Source organism: Trichechus manatus, unplaced genomic scaffold (assembly GCF_000243295.1).
Source record: "Trichechus manatus latirostris isolate Lorelei unplaced genomic scaffold, TriManLat1.0 scaffold00009, whole genome shotgun sequence".
Classification (NCBI taxonomy): domain Eukaryota; kingdom Metazoa; phylum Chordata; class Mammalia; order Sirenia; family Trichechidae; genus Trichechus; species Trichechus manatus.
Genome location: NW_004443945.1, coordinates 14,129,329 through 14,145,653, shown reverse-complemented (window position 1 = coordinate 14,145,653; position 16,325 = coordinate 14,129,329). Strand labels below are relative to the sequence as shown.

Below are 16,325 nucleotides of genomic sequence, written 5' to 3'. Positions count from 1 at the left end.
TATTTAATAATCCTGTACTGCATCTTTATCATATTTTTTTTACCAGTTGGAAAATAAGGGTGTAAACTACTCATCCAATGCAACTTTAATACTTCTGGAACAAGCAGCTCATTTCCTTGTAGTAGCTGATTTATCTTGGATAGGAATACAGTATATTATTATTAGTAGCATTTCAAGTCTAGGAATTGGAAAACTTGTAGACTTAATGCAGTAATTTCTAATAGGATTTTAAAAAAAAACGAAAACCATGCTGTTGAGTTCATTTCAACTCATAGCTACCCGATAAGACAGAGTAGAACTGTCCCACAGGGTTTCCAAGGAGCAGCTGGTGGATTCCAACTGCTGACCTTTTCATTAGCAGCCGAGCTCTTAACCACTGCACCACCAGGGTTCCAATAGTATAAGTAATCAAAAATAGTAGTGTATCAATAATCACCTATATTTAAGTATTACAACTAGTTTAAATCTGATATATTTGCAAGTACATGGCTACAATATTTTTTTTAAAAAAAGCCTATATTTGATGTTGCAATATAACATATTTTTCTTTTTTTTAACAGTAGCTTCATCTTCCTAGTTATGTTTTGCTTAGTTTTATATTATAAAATGCATTAGTATTCCACCATTTATGGTCAGAGTTGGATAAGAGACCAGAGCATCATGGGGAAACTTTATGGGGATTAAAATCAATATAGGTAATAACTGCTTGATGTAGATAAATACTGCTTGACTCATGGAATCCCTGGGTAGTACAAATGGTTAAGCACTTGGTCTACTAACTGAAAGGTTGGTGGTTCAGACTCATCTAGAGGTGCCTCAGAAGAGAGGTCTGGCAATCTGCTTCTGAAAGCCTTGAAAATGTGGAATAGTTCTGCTCTGCACACGTGGGGTTGCCCTGAGTCAGAATCAACTCAACGGCAGCTAACAACAACAACAGCAGTATAGCTTTAGAAAGGTGTGAATTTTTAAAAATGGCATGAGATAAGATGTATAATTTTTATGTGAATAAAAAAAGACAAGTGATAAGATGTATAATTGTTTATGAATGCTATATGAGAGCAAGATTAAATGGGTGACTTTTTATTAAATGGTGCCTTTTGATGCCTGACCTACAAGGTCCTACATGGTCTGTACTTCCCCCATCTCCCATCCCCATTACTCTTTTACCTGTTCTATGAGTTCCCCCCTTGTTTACTCTGGTCTAGCCACAGTGAGCTCTTTGTTTTTTTTAGAACACATGAGACCTGCTCTCATCTAGAACATTTGTGCATGCTGTGCCTGTTCCTGGAATGCTGTCTCCCAAAATAACCATATGGCTAGCTCCCTTACACCCTTAAGTTCTTTACTCAAACACTGTCCTTTTAGGGCTTCCCTGGCTATCCTATCCAAAATTTCAACACACCATGCACATTTCATTTCCTTCTTACCCACTTCTTATTCATCTTCTTAGTACTTATTGCTATCTAAGTTACAATAGATTTTAGTTATTTATCTTGTTTGTAATTTATCTCTCCCACTAAAATATAAACTTTATGAGAGCACGGACTTTTGTCTATTTCTTTTGCTGTTATATCCCTAGTGCCTAAAAATACCTGAGTGATAATAGGTGCTGAATATATATTTGCTGAATAAATGAATGCTGTATCCCAGGACATATAATTCTAAATAACCTTAGATAAACCAGGGCAATTCATAGTCAATGATACCAAGCCATTTATTACTAAATATTTCTGTCTTTTTTATCAAGATTTTTATTGAAATAATGTATCATAACATATAAATTTTTCTATCATTTAATGAAACTACTAAGTATGATAGTAAAATAATATGGGTTTTATCTTACATATTGAAATTTATGGATTTACTTCGCCATGTATAAAAATCTGTATATTTTAATTCCATATAAACGTTTCATTTCAACACAGTAGAACTTAATGTTAGTGAAATGTTACTTTTAAAGTAAATTAATATTATTTAACCTCAACTAAGCAGCATTTTTTTTTCTTTGTATCTTGGCCCCATTTATTTTATTGGGAATAAAATTTGGAATAGACTGGAAGCAATTTTAATGCTTAGGATTTTGAAAATCTATCTAAAAAACTTTCAAATGATTTCACTTGTCTGTATTAAAAATGTTAAATACATATCACAGAAAGTTTGTGAGAGTTTAGAAAAACATTTTAAAAAGTAATTCCCTGAAGTATGATTAGGTTTTTTATTATGCACATTATCTGACGTTCCTGACAAGCTCTGAATTTTTGTTTTTTGGTTTATACTAGAAGTTACATGGGAAGACCAGCAGAAAAAGGTGAATGGTACAATAACTGATGACAAACCATTGCCGAAAAAGAAACACCAGTCCGAGCCAGGTTTGTCAGGGTTTGGAAAACCACATGAAAGCATGAGACTATAAGCATTGCATTTCATGCTTTTTAAATGAACGTGTGCTTGTTGTACCTCATTTTTCTCATTTTGGTGTGAACTTTATAGTGCATAGAGCCCATTTAGATTAGAGAGGTAAATATTTTATTTCAAGATTTGTTTAGAAAACTAGTTTTATGTGTTTGGGAAAACAGAACATTGTTATTTTATTCTTAAATTTAGTTCTTTTGGGAAAAAAATTGAATAATTCAAGCACAAATGATCATCTGCTTTATATATTTGATTTTCTTGACCCAAATTAAACTATCTTAATAAAAGGGTGATTGCTCCCCTAAAAAGTATCATAGAAATCTCAATATATTATTTAACCCTTGTCTTCGTAGGCCATAGGCCAGTCCTTATTTTTAATTGCAAATGTTATTGGGATATTTATACCATATAATGGTAACAATTTACTTACTATTTCTGGAGTTTGAAAACATTACTAACAATAATAACAAGGAAGAGAGATAGCATATTGAGTTAATTCAATAGAGTCTCACTGGGAGAGTGCCGACACATTGCGAGGATTGCAACCAGTGTCACAGAACAATTTCTGTATAAATTATTGAATGGGAAACTAATTTGCTCTCTAATTCTTCACCTAAAACACAATAAAAATAAAGGAAAAAAAGGAATCTCTTCAAATCATTAATTCTACCAATCAATTGCAATGTAGTGTTTTTTTATATTATTTTCTGTTTCTTCTCTTTTCTTTGGAGTGATATGATTAACTAAATAGAAGGTAAAAATTTGAACCATAGATAAAAGGAAGAGAGACAAAGTGCAGAGATAACCAATCAACTAAATAGTCAGTACTACTTTCAGTCAGTAATTGGAAGAGAGTACACTGAAAAATTTCACTGAAATTTTTAGAACTTAAATGGAGCTTTTGGTAATGATACCATCAGTGAAAATGCCTGTGTGGACAGTAATACTGATAATGTGTTTTTATGTGATGACAGCTTAATATTAGAGCTCTAAAACCTGTATTTTAAAATATGTCAATGTATAAATTAAACTAAATTTATTAAGAAATATTCATTGCTATACTCATGAATTGCAGTTGGCATTGAGCTATACGGGTACACAAGACAGACACAGCAGTTGCCCTCATAACATTTACATTCTGAAAAAAATACATAGCTTAAAAGATAATTATACTAAAAATTAAGTTATAATTGTGGTAAGTGCTATTAAAGAGAAGAATAGGATGCTTTGAGAATAAGTGTCACAATAAGTAAGTCTGGAGAGCAAGGAATGATGCAATAGAACAAATGACTTAATCTATGTATTCTCTTTTAGTAAAGCAGTAAATACTTAAAATGTAATAAAATAGAATTCACATTGGGAATTTAAATATATGCATAAAGTTGTGCAAAAAATATCTTACAGTTTCTTTCAGATCTTCAGTTAAGAATCACTATTTGGAAAATAGTGATTGGCTTAATATGTTTAAGGACTTTTTTAAAGTAAAAAAAATATAAAATTAATTTTTTATATTATGAGTTCTATAACAACATTTATTGCTGTAAAAATCTTTCCTTGCTACATTGTGTGATATGGGTTATCCTTAATCATAACTATTAGTTTCTCTTGTTTGGCTTTGTATGTGATTACATAAATATGTTTGTGACCATATATTTATGTAAAGTTACATTGTATATTAAAATTGTGAAATAATACAATGTTTGGTGAAAAAAATATTTACAAAACTCACAAGCACAAAATTTTAAAGATCTCCTTTAAATATTAATTAGTTTGTTCCCACTTATACTGTACGTATTTTTTATTTAGGCCTTCTAAATGAGGTCTTAATTGAGGGCTTAAATAATAGCTTATAATGAAGTAACTCATAATATAAATAACTTATAATATAAACTAAGTATGCAATAGAGAAAAATTAATTAGTGTACTTCAATTTTATGGTTTAAAATGTTTGTAAATTTTTCTAGTTTGGCAATTGTGCATTTTCCTCTATACTAAGAAAACTGGTTGTGGAAAATCAAACCCCAAGTGTTGTAAATAAGTATGGAATATGCTAAGGCAGTAAAAGCAATGTTAAATTTTAGTATTCCACAATTTTTTTTATTGTTCCTAAAAGAAAGGTAGGATATGTAAAAACATATATATGCAGATATATATATTTTTTCTTAATTATTGATACTTTGGAATGATAAAATTGGAGGAAAGGTGTGGGATGTCATGTGGGGTTAATGACATTTCACTAACATGTTTATGAGCCTGGACTTTACAGAAGACATGTTTAGGGTCATTCTTTATTTTATATTAAAGTACATATATGATATTAATACTTTATTAATTATAATCAATGCCTAATACATAATTGTATACATTAAAATCTACAAGACTGTCCTCCATGAATTGTCAAAGATTCTTCATCAGAGGATTATTGTGGTAGACTCGTGACACTGTAAAAAGTTTATAAGGACTGGAACCCAAACCTGAAATGGAAAGTCAACTATGTATCACTAGCATATATTGTTACCTTTTTCAAAAGCTTTTTATGAAAGCTATCCAAGAAAACCTTATAGTACCTGTTAATTTTGCCATTTCTAAGATGTATACTAGCAAAAAAAGTTACTTAAAATTTTAATTTTAAATATGGAACTATAGAATTGGGGATCAAAATGGCATGACATAGACTAAAAAATGAATTAACAAATATTTGGATGGACTTTAAAACTAGTATCTGCAATTTTTAAAGAAAAATCTTGCCATCTCTGAATTAGGCTGTCCTGAGAGGATCATCAACAAAAAGGATCATTTCCTTTCAATATCTCCAACTTAAATGACAGCAGTATACATGAGAATCATTGGGAAGTATAATGATGTTTACCATATTAGTATCTTTGGTGTGAATATAAAATACGAGGATCCTACATGTGATTTTAAACCATAGGTTTTATGAATAACGTGTAGAGTAGATCACTTAATGTCTTCCTAGTGTAGAATGTAGATTAGATTTTGTTTAGGCCATAAAGTAAACAAAAATTCTTAGTGTTCACCAAGGACGAATGAGCATGGATAATCTAATTTCAGTGAGCAATCTGATTACTGACAAGAATGTTACCATCGTTAAAAAAGCAGTGTTATTAAACATTTTAAACAAAGTTTAAATAACTGAATTTTATAATTTTACCTTGTGAGTTCGTATGGTAATTAGAAATGTATCTGAGAAAAAAGCACATTTTAGATAAAATATCTCTTATTTTACTTAAATGCATAACACAAAAATCTACTATGAAAGGTAACTTAAATGTTCTTCATGCTGAATGAATGTTTTGGAACTGATACAGAGAAACTCTTAGAAAGACTAATCTTGGAACTTAAAATAGTTGATAATCTACTTAAAGATACTTAATTCATATAATTTTAAATTATTTTGTTTGATAACTAATTGATGCTATCCAAAAAGGGATTATCAGTCTTGATTTGCTATTTTCTAAGTGAAAAGTATGCCAAATATGGGGAATTCTTTAATTGGCTTAGGTACTCTTATTGTAATTATCCTGAAATCATGACAATGCTACTTACCTTACTGTATTGTATCCAGAAGACAAATCTGTGTTTTTCCGTAAAGTGAGGGCAATGGACCTCTTTGCTGAGGTACTGTCTGATTACATAGTTATTTTGGAAACTGAAAATGTTCAAAGTAACTGTTTTACTACTTAATTGAACAGCTTAATGTGTGCGTAAGTCCCTATTTTTAGCATTATGTGATTTAATTAATGTATTAATCTTTAAATTTTTTTCAACCTGGACATCCTTATTGTATTCTGTATGGAATTAGTAACTATGGTGAAGGTAGGATTTTTTTTTCAATCTAGTTTTACCTTTGAAATTATCTTTTTACAAATTTGTCTTATGGAAAAGTAAATAGTCAAAGAAGTAATTTGGTAGTGAGTTTGTGCTGTTTAAATTTTTATTCCTAAATACCTTTACTTTTTTACTTTTATTTCCTTTTATTCTGAATATTCTCACGTTTCTTAAAAGTAGAAAAAATTTATTTTTGTCTAAGTTAGTATTTTAATTAGATGCTAGTCTAATGCACCTAATCTGGAAAAAGTCAAGGTTGTGTTCTTGATCAATATTAGCAGTTTCAGAATTTCTGGATTCTTGTAGAATGAGTATATTTTATTCTTGATGGAAAAAAGTGATGTAAGACAAATAAAAAATATTTGAAGTAAATATTTTATACAACACAAACCAACCAATGGAATTTTGGAATGAAATACTACTAATACTCACAAATAAATATAACGTTCTTTGATAACAAGCAGATTTTCCTTTAGATAAAGTGAAATTTCAGGATTTATCAGTTTAGTTGCTCATTTAAGTTGGTTCTCCCTGAACATACGGATAAGTTTATAAGATCAAGGAGGTACTTCAGTGACTATCCCTTTTATGATTTAAAAAAAAAAAAAGTGTGCTATGCTTGGAAATAATTGGAATCAATGATTTTAAACTGCCTCAGTACCTACTCTGAGTATTTTTTTCATCTGCATTTAGAATTAGATTATGTGTCAGATTTCAAGGATAGAATCAGAAAAATAGCACAGCCAGGAAGAGGAAAGAAGATACTTAAAGATAAACATTTTTTTTGTAATTTTAGTGAACTCTTAAAAATACTCGAATATTTTAAAAGATTTTACCTTGCTTATTTTAATAGGTAGAAATTATAGTAAATGTTAAACAATTCCTATGGTTGTTGATAAAATTATAGGAAATTATAATTAGTATAAAAGAATTAGTTCAAATCATTTGGAGTGGAGAAATTTTCAAGCAGATTTTTGTCACATTAGAGAAGTTTTAGTTTGTCACCTGTTAACCTGGTAGGCATTTTATTTTTATATTTGTGATCTATCTTGATCTTTGTTTCATTGAAGCTGCCTTATATTATGTTGATGTATATTTAGGCTTTTTTTTCTAAAGATATCCCTCCTCCCACTCCCTTCAAAGGAAACATGCTAAAGCTCAGTGACCATTAAAGGCCCTCATAATATGATTGGCTTTTAATTATGTACAAGTTCTAACGTACATTTACAATCTTGAGGCTTCTCTGTTTCATTGTGTCAGGAACCTCATTAACATAATGCTTACTCCTATAATACATATGTTAACTCAAGTAGAATTAAATCTGGTAACAGGACCACAAGTATAACTTCTATAAATGGTGATAAGTGAGAACATTAGCCAATGCAAGATTTCCAATAGATATCATACAAACTTTGTGAAAACTGTATTTTTGGTAAATATGCCGCATATATTTGACTTTTGTAATAAAGTTGATTATAGATTATCATTTCTGTTTGAATTTGAGATATGTGTTCAGTTGAAATATAATAATAGTTAATATGCTATGTTGGCAAGGGATGAAGTATTGGTTTACACAAAATTTACATAATTTATAAAATTTTACAGAAAAACTAACATATTCATTCTCATGAACTTACTTCCTTTTTCCAAACATGCTTAATATTTTTTAAAGACCAAAATATAGTCAGATTTAGTATATATGTTGTTACTTTCCTTGATTAAAAATCCAATGTTAATTTTTATAGTTAGCACATTGATAACTTGAATTTTAAAATATTGTTTAAAAATAGCTTACCATAAAAGATGAAACGGAGTTTGTGAGTTATTCATCATATTTTATAAATGTCTTCTGTTCACGGTAATTTGGGAAAATATTTCAACTTTCTTTCATTAGTTTATATAATCGAATGGACAAAAAAAATTATATACATTTTCTTTATAATGTGAGTCCAAAACAAAGATCCAGCTATACTTGCAGCAGTAATGCGCAGCAATGGACACCTGACAGAGAGTATACCTTTACTATTCTTTATCTCTGAACTGAACTGAACTAGTTATTGGTTAGATGAAGAGTTGGAATGAGTTCTCATTGGGATTACCATTAACAGCACTGAAAAGTAGAATGTTTAACTGTGGCAAGGTACTGATCAAAGGAAAGGTAGGGAGCTGGGAAGAGTGGAGGGGTACTCTTAACTTCTTTCAAGGATCACTGAAGTTTGCAATCCATTACAATAATATATGCAAAATAAGCACTGATAGCTTATTACCATTTAAATAAGACATGGCTATGTAAATGAGATCGTTGTCTGTAAGGGTCTCTTAAAATGAGGATTTGTATTAACAAATAGCACATGATAAAACTGTAACCAAAAGGAAGGCCAGAAAGAAAACTAAAAAATGTTTTCGATACATTTGGTATATATACATTGAGATTTTATGATTTGCATGAATATTCTATCTGGTGAATTAGTTATTTGATTTTTATATGTTTAGTTATGACCTATTTTTAATGGATCATATTCTCATAAAAACAATGGGAAAATGATTTAATGGCAGCTTTTCAGTTCGTTGTGAGATCATTGTCAAAAATCTTTTATTTTCATCCCCCTATAAGTCATGTATGGAGTTCCTGGATGGTGCAAACGAAGAGAAATATAAATTTTGCATTATTTTCTTTAAAAAATTTTATTTTAATTATTTATACTAAGATCAGCATTACCGTATTTTCTTACAGGAATAAAAGCATTGGCAAACTGCTTGCAAGGTTGTAGAATGTACCTCTTTTTTAAAAATGTTTCAGTTTAGGTGTCACCATAATAGTGCTTTTGTTTCATCCTTGTTTTGACTCTTTATTTCACATGTTTTTATTGGGTCAGATAGCATCTAATAGAAAGAAATTTGACCAGGTTATCAGGAGACCTCTGTTCTATTTCTGGTTCTACCACTGAACTTGTTTTGTGACCTTGGGTAAGTCAGTTGAACTCTAATGTGCTCAGTTATTCACTGTAAGAAATTCATGAATGGGTTGAGAATTGTGAATGTTTTGAATCCATATAATAAAAACATTGCATTGGTGTCATTATAAAATAATCCAAACTAACAGGAAAATACTAGGTAGAACAAGAAGCTTCATTTATGTATGTGGTTTTTATGTTTTCTGCAAAAATAGTGTGTTTTTAGAGACGGAATATAATTAAACAATTATTTCATCCCATATACACCAGTTTCATTTTAACATGTTTAGAAACCGTTTTAATTGTATGGGAAATGTGTATATAGGGAAATTTTACATGCAAAAAAAAAAAATGACATGATACAATTCAGCATTAACCCAAGTTATTAATATGTCTGTGATTTTTCTGCCTTGTCTGCTTTGAGAAATGGGTGGAGAAGGGATGAAAAGAACATATGGCATATTTCAGGAGGAGGTGAGCACTTTTCCTAGTGGTCAATCCTATCAGCCACCTCTGCTTTGTAATGTATTGTGATGAGATTTAGTGTCTGGTTTTGAATAGGTTAAAAATGTGCTCATAATAGTATAATAAAAATAGCACCGTTGAATTTCAAAATGTGTCATTCCTTTTCCAGTCCTCTGTAACTCATAGTAGGATTTCTCTTTTTTTCTTAAGGGAAAAAAAAGTTTGGACCATCTTAATACTTTGTTCTAATAGAAAGTATTCATTTTCTTACTATTCAGATAAACAGATAATTCTGTTATAAAAAATATTCTTCTCAAGCTATAATTTCAATATATTGAATATAGCAAGTGTATTTTGATACAATTTGTTTTTGTATAAATCATTCCGGAACCATGATACATCTGTTGCAGAACTGGTATGGTGTTTTGATATAAGAATTTTGTGGTACTTACTTCAAAGCCGAGTAGATACTTAAAATAGGAGATTTTGATATTATTTTGTACTGTTCATCTGTGCTAATCATACTAGTGCTTACTCATTAATATCTTTGGAAAAAAATTTTCTTAGAATACTGAGTATAGTAGACCTGTTCTTGCCTTCGAACTTAGTAAAATGTTTTCTGAAAATCTCCACTAACAAAGGGAGAAAGAAGTGTTTTCAGAAGGTGTGCAATATCTATTATAGTAGATTATGGACTAGGATGGTTAAATTTTAATGAGAACTTCAATAACATGTAATGTGGTGTTTATAAGAAATTCCTTAATAAATAGGCATTGTAAAACAATATGATCAAAGAAAATTTGTCTAAATTGCAGGTTAGTTTAAATTTTTTATTTTGAAATAAAGTCTTATATTTTGGCAACTTTTCTTATAAAGAGTTATATTTCTTATACTCCATAGTATTTTATGGTAATTTTTTGCTGTATTGAAGTAATTCACTGAAATATTGGTCTCATGGCCATGCTTTATTTTCATGTGTGCACTGATTAACTCAGGAAACAAAAAAGTATAGAAATCTGTTGGAACATTTTTTATTGCTCTTTTTGATGATGACTCAAATTCTTTTCTTTAGATGATAATTAAAAATTCCGAAAATCATTTTCACAGATTTAACTTGACTCAGTAACGTCTTGAATGGTGTCAGCATATGAGTAACATTATTTTACTAATGGTATTTTTCTTCAGCTTCAGTACTCAAGATTGGCTGTACACAAATAATTGTAAACTTTTGAATCCACTTTATTTCTACACTAACTTTATTTTTCTGATTCTGCTAACCTATAGTAGCTTAACCAGTTCACCATCAGTTCTTGCTTATTCTTTTCTTTTATGGTATGCATTTGATGTCATCTTCCCTACAACTGTACACAGGATTCTTTATCAAAATGATTTTGGGCCCGCTCCTTCAGTGTCACTTTTTGCCTTTTGAGTATATCTGCTCACACTCATCTCCTTTGTCTATGTCTGTCCATTACATGATGTGATCACAGAAGAAGTGGACTCCCCAAGGAGAAGATATTCAGGTCTGTCTCTTCTACCGCTTTTCTTTGTTATGTTTTCATTTACCTAACTAGTCCTAGAAATTTTTTACCATTTTTTATTCATTTCATAATTTTTCATTCTCCTCTAATATAGGAAATTATTAAATTCTGAATACATTTTTATTGTAAATATTTGTATATTTAACTTTTAATAGCAACTGCACCGATTTGATGGATTATAATAAAATGATTAATTATATGTGTGTATATGTGCACACACACACAAACTTCTCGATTTGTTTTAGGCCTAAAACCTGTCTTTGGCTTTTTTATATAATCCTAAAAATATTTTATTTCTACCATGAGTTCAGCAGTGTGCTAGACTGGGGAGAATCCCAAAAACCTATTAGACATGGTGCATGCCCTAAAGAAACTGTCATTATCACTGAAGCATTAAGATATGTATGAAACATATTGTGTTTACTGCCAATAGGGATGCTTTTAATTCTACAAGGCTATGGAGCCAAAATCTGTTTCAGCTAGATGGCCTCAAAATGCTTAATGGGAAGAGATAAAACTTGAGCTGAAATTTGGACATTCATTCAACACACATTTATTAAAATGCCTGCTGTGTGGTACTGTTCTAGGTGCTGGAAATAACAGGACATTCAAAATAACTTCCTACCCTCCAGGTGTTTTATTTACTGTGAGTCTGACAAGTAAATGCAATAATATTACAGATGCAATGAGAGGATTATATACATATATAGACTGGGAGAAAAGGGGTACAAGGAAAGAACTGAAATTTGTGGAATATTGAAGGCATAGCAGAAGCAAATGGATATAGAGTTGGAAGAATTGAAAGTTATTATCACATATTGATTTAATGGCATTTAGATTTTCAGATGTTAGACAATTCCAAATGATGTAAAGATACAGGGTTTGGCCCTGAGAGTGGGTTTCTGATTTATGGAGCATGGATTAAGGTTTGGGGAAGCAAGGAAGGCAGTAAGCTTTGATGCTAGTATATAAAATTTACATTGAAGTCCCTGAGAGTGATGGCATAAGGTTGGTAGAAACTACATGAAGAGAATTAGAGAAGTAGATGATAGTAGTAAGGAAGTATAATGGTATGATCATAAAAGGAATAGATTTTTATGTGAGATTGAAAGTAGAAGCATCAATGCAGACCTGGATGAATGCTGACACCACTTCCAAGCTTCTGTAGTGTATGAAGTGCAGGCTATTGAACAACTCCTCAAAATATTTCTGAGGACAATAGCATTCTTGTAAAAGGGTCAACTTTCCATTAAGGCTAAAAGGTGAAGGGGGCATTCTGTGATGAGGCTGAGGATGTATAGTGTTTAAGTCAAAGGAATAAGGATTTCAGAGTCTATATGGAAAAGATGAAGCCCTGGTGGCGTAGTGGTTAAGAGCTTAGCTGCTAACCAAAAGGTCGGCAGTTCAAATCCACCAGCTGCTCCTTGGAAACTCTGTGGAGCAGTTCTACTCTGTCCTAGAGGGTTGCTATGAGTTGGAACTGACTCAACGGCACCTAACAACAACAACAATGGAAAAGATTAAGATGATCCTAAGCAGTTGTGGGATGAAATAGGGGAAGAAGCTCAGGGTAGGTAGAGTTGACAGTACAGATTGGAAAATGTTAAGAAAAGAATAGGTATTGAGGAAAGGGAAGCATGAACTATTTTTTAATTTAATAGTGCGGAGTGTATAAGGAGAAGGGAGCAAATTCAACATTTTAAACAAAGGAATCTTCATGATATGCATAAAGACGGGGAAAGGATTTGGTTGAGAGGTTTAAGTTTGAAGATTCTGAAGAGAAGAGGATTAGTAATGGAAGCAAACTTTCTCAAGAAAGAAAAGAAGTGGTATTCAGGACATAGGTAGAAGGGTTAAATTTAGGGAGAGGAGAGATTTTAATTTCTTCAGATATTTAGATTTTAAATTACTTTTCATTGTTAGCTAAACATAATTGAGTTCTAAACATAAACTTCTAAAACTGCTGCTGTAGTTACAAATCTATAGTACCTCCTTTCCTCCTTTTGTGGGGGGCGGGGGGTGGGGAGCTGAAGTCTAAGCCTTCTGACCTGAGCAAAGTTTCAGTTGTAGGTCCCTAATACAATAACTGGGATCTTAGTCTATAATAACAGGCCCTAAGTTCAGGATTCCACAAACTCACCTAAACCTAGAAATAAATGAAAACTAGTGCATTCTGTTCCAAAGAAAATAAGAGTAAAGAGAAGGTAACAGAGATGCTAATAAGAAGAGGGAGAGAGAAAAGGAAAACAAGTTTGGAAGAGAAAGCAAGGAAATTTGTGACAATTCATGAAAGTAAGATGAAGTTAGACATTTCTAAAAATGATTGGCGTATATGACCAATAAAATCTAATAGCTTGATTAACCTATCACTAACATCTCTAATGAATATGTAAGTTAGTGTTTTTATTATTATTGTGAACACCATTTATTTATTTATTCTTCTTTTTTTTAATTGATGTAATTAAATGAAGTTTACATTTCAAGTTAGTCTCCCATACAGAATTTTTTTTTTTAACATACATTGTTATGAGACCCCAAACGCTCACCCCATTCTGTGACAGCACACTCCTCCCCTCCGCCCCTGATTCCCCATGAACATTCAACCAGCTCCTAACTCTCTCTGCCTTCCCCTCTCACCTCTAGACAGAAGCCGCCCCTTTGGTCTCCCATATCTACTTGTCCAAGAGGCACATTCTTCACGAGTTTATCACTCTCCGTCCCACGGTCCAGTCCAATCCCTGTCTGAAGAGTTGGCCTTGGAAACTGTTTTAGTTTTGGGGTGATGGAGAGACCAGGCGCCATGCTTTCCGGGGCACCTCCAGTCTTAGACCATTAAGTCTGGTCTTCTTACTAGTATTTGAGTTCTGCATCCCATCGTTCTACTGCTCCATCAGGGACCCTCTGTTGATGAACACCACTTATTTATAATTCAACCCCAAATGTGAAGGGAAAATCATTTCATAAGTCATAATCATTTCCCTCACATTTGGGTTGAAGTGTATGTTTTATGTGTTAAGCCACAGTTATAAGACCTTCATTTGTGTGAATAGATCCAAGTATAGTCACTGCAACGTAGTCCTACACAATGAAAGAATAGAATTGGTCATACATTTTGAAGCAGCAAAAAACCATCATTTTTAGCCCTTAGAAATCATAATCAAGTTTCTTTTTAATGAACAATAGTGAATTTATTTGGATCTGTACCTTTTCTTATTATGAAATTTCACTTGACAATTTCATTTTGTTAGATAATTATAAAACAAATCTACAGATCATATGAAATAGAGCTAACAATACAAAAGAGATTTAAAAAAATACTATTTTGGTAACTTACATAAAATTAATACTTGCCTATGTATTTAAATTCAAGTTCCAATTATAGACTCTTCAAAATAATTCCAGACCTGGTCTAGAGCTTCTGACAATCTTAGTGCTTATATATCAGTTATATTCATAAGGAGATTTAAAAATCAGAAGGTGATTTACCAGTCATATTTCTTACCAATTTCTTAGACAAATTATTAACTAGTAGGGTATGTGCTACCTCAAGAATTTTAGAGAATGTGTAAGAATATTACTGTCTCAAACTTGTTCACTAGACTGCACAGTATTAATGTTAATTTGAAAAGCTTAACAATTCAGGTTTAATAGATTTTAAGGTTTTTAAATAAAAATATTGAAAATTAGTAACATATTCTGTACTGCAGTTATAATTGCAAATCAAATTATTACTTCAGTTTCCTACTAGGGTTAGTAAAGGGAAATTTTTCAAAATTAATACAATTACAATATTCTTTCAGCTGGAAAAGAGTCTCTCTTTTTTATGTAATTTCTCTGATTATTCTGAATGTTGTCTATTATGATATGTGTCATTTTCAAACTTGCACTTCAATTCTTGTCAGATTTCCTGGCATATATGCCATGTTTTGAATTATATAGCCTTTCATTTGACATTTTGCTTTACTCCTAATAGGTAAAGAGAAGTAACATTCAGAGCAGGGGGACTTTAACATATGTATATGAATGCACACATATAAATGCACATTTATCCTGAAATTTTCCTGAATCTTACAATTATCTACAGTTATCTACTTATTAATGAACTTCTATTCAATCTTATTCTACCCATTTTACGGATGTTCTCTGTGCATGGGTTACATCCTATATTTTATGAACTCAATATTAATGATAAAACTCTAAGACACAAATACTCAAATTTTTTTCTCGTGAAAACCATAACCCTAGTGTACAGAAATCTTACTGAAAAGTGCAAATCCGTCAGTGCATAAGGAAGCATAAGGTGCCAACTCTATGTTCAGCACTATGCTAGATGCCTTAGATTTATTTAACCAAACAAAAAGTCTCAAATTAAAAAATATATTTACCTATATAAATATATCACATGATAGATGACAGCCCCTATTCATAAAGTATAATAATTAGCTTTATTTTTTAAAGCTTATAAATACATACTCAAATACAAGAAAAGAAAAGAGAGTTGAGGAAAATCTTGAAACCTGAAATAGTGGGAATAAATAACTATGGTCTTGAGAATTTCTTACTTGTGTGGGTGGTATGGAGGAAACTGGAAAGATTGGATTAGGGGGCAAGAGACTTAGTTTTAGCCCTAGTCCTGCTACTGAGCTATGTGACCCTAGACACATAATTTAACATCTTTAGGCTTCAGCTATCTCCTATTTAAAATGGGGGTTTGGAATGCATTGCTTTTAACTTTATGGATATTAAACTCCATGTACATTGAAGATACATCCTGAATGTGACATGTTACTGCTAAATTCTCAAAATATTTCTCATGCATTCCAAATATTGTAACATTCCATTTTACTTAGGCTCACCATCCACTTTAACTCTCTTTCCTGAAAATTTCAACTGTTAGGCAAAGTATTTTCTCCTGTAAGAAATATTAGTCTGAAAAGCAATAGAAAAGCACTGACTCTGGAACTAGAGTGCCTGATCTGTGCCACCACTTATTTGCTATGTGATCTTGAGCAAGTTACTGTCTGTGACCCAGGTATCTCACCTGCAAAATGGAGATAATAATAACCTCAAAAGTTATTGTGAGGAATAAATTAGTTAATACATA

The 16,325-nt window shown here is 31.4% G+C and overlaps 1 protein-coding gene across 20 annotated transcripts in view; it reads left to right on the top strand.

Annotated features, from left to right (window-relative positions):
- Positions 1-16,325, top strand: part of RIMS2 (regulating synaptic membrane exocytosis 2) — a 647,068-nt gene that overhangs the window by 447,761 nt on the left and 182,982 nt on the right. For 3 of the 20 annotated variants that reach the window (XM_023726000.1, XM_023725998.1, XM_023726004.1), the window contains one exon: positions 11,171-11,203. The exons of 16 other annotated variants lie outside the window; for them this stretch is intronic. In XM_023726000.1, coding sequence (XP_023581768.1) covers positions 11,171-11,203 — 33 coding nt within the window. The remainder of the gene's footprint in view (positions 1-11,170; positions 11,204-16,325) is intronic. One more of the 20 variants, XM_023725995.1, reaches the window with a different exon arrangement.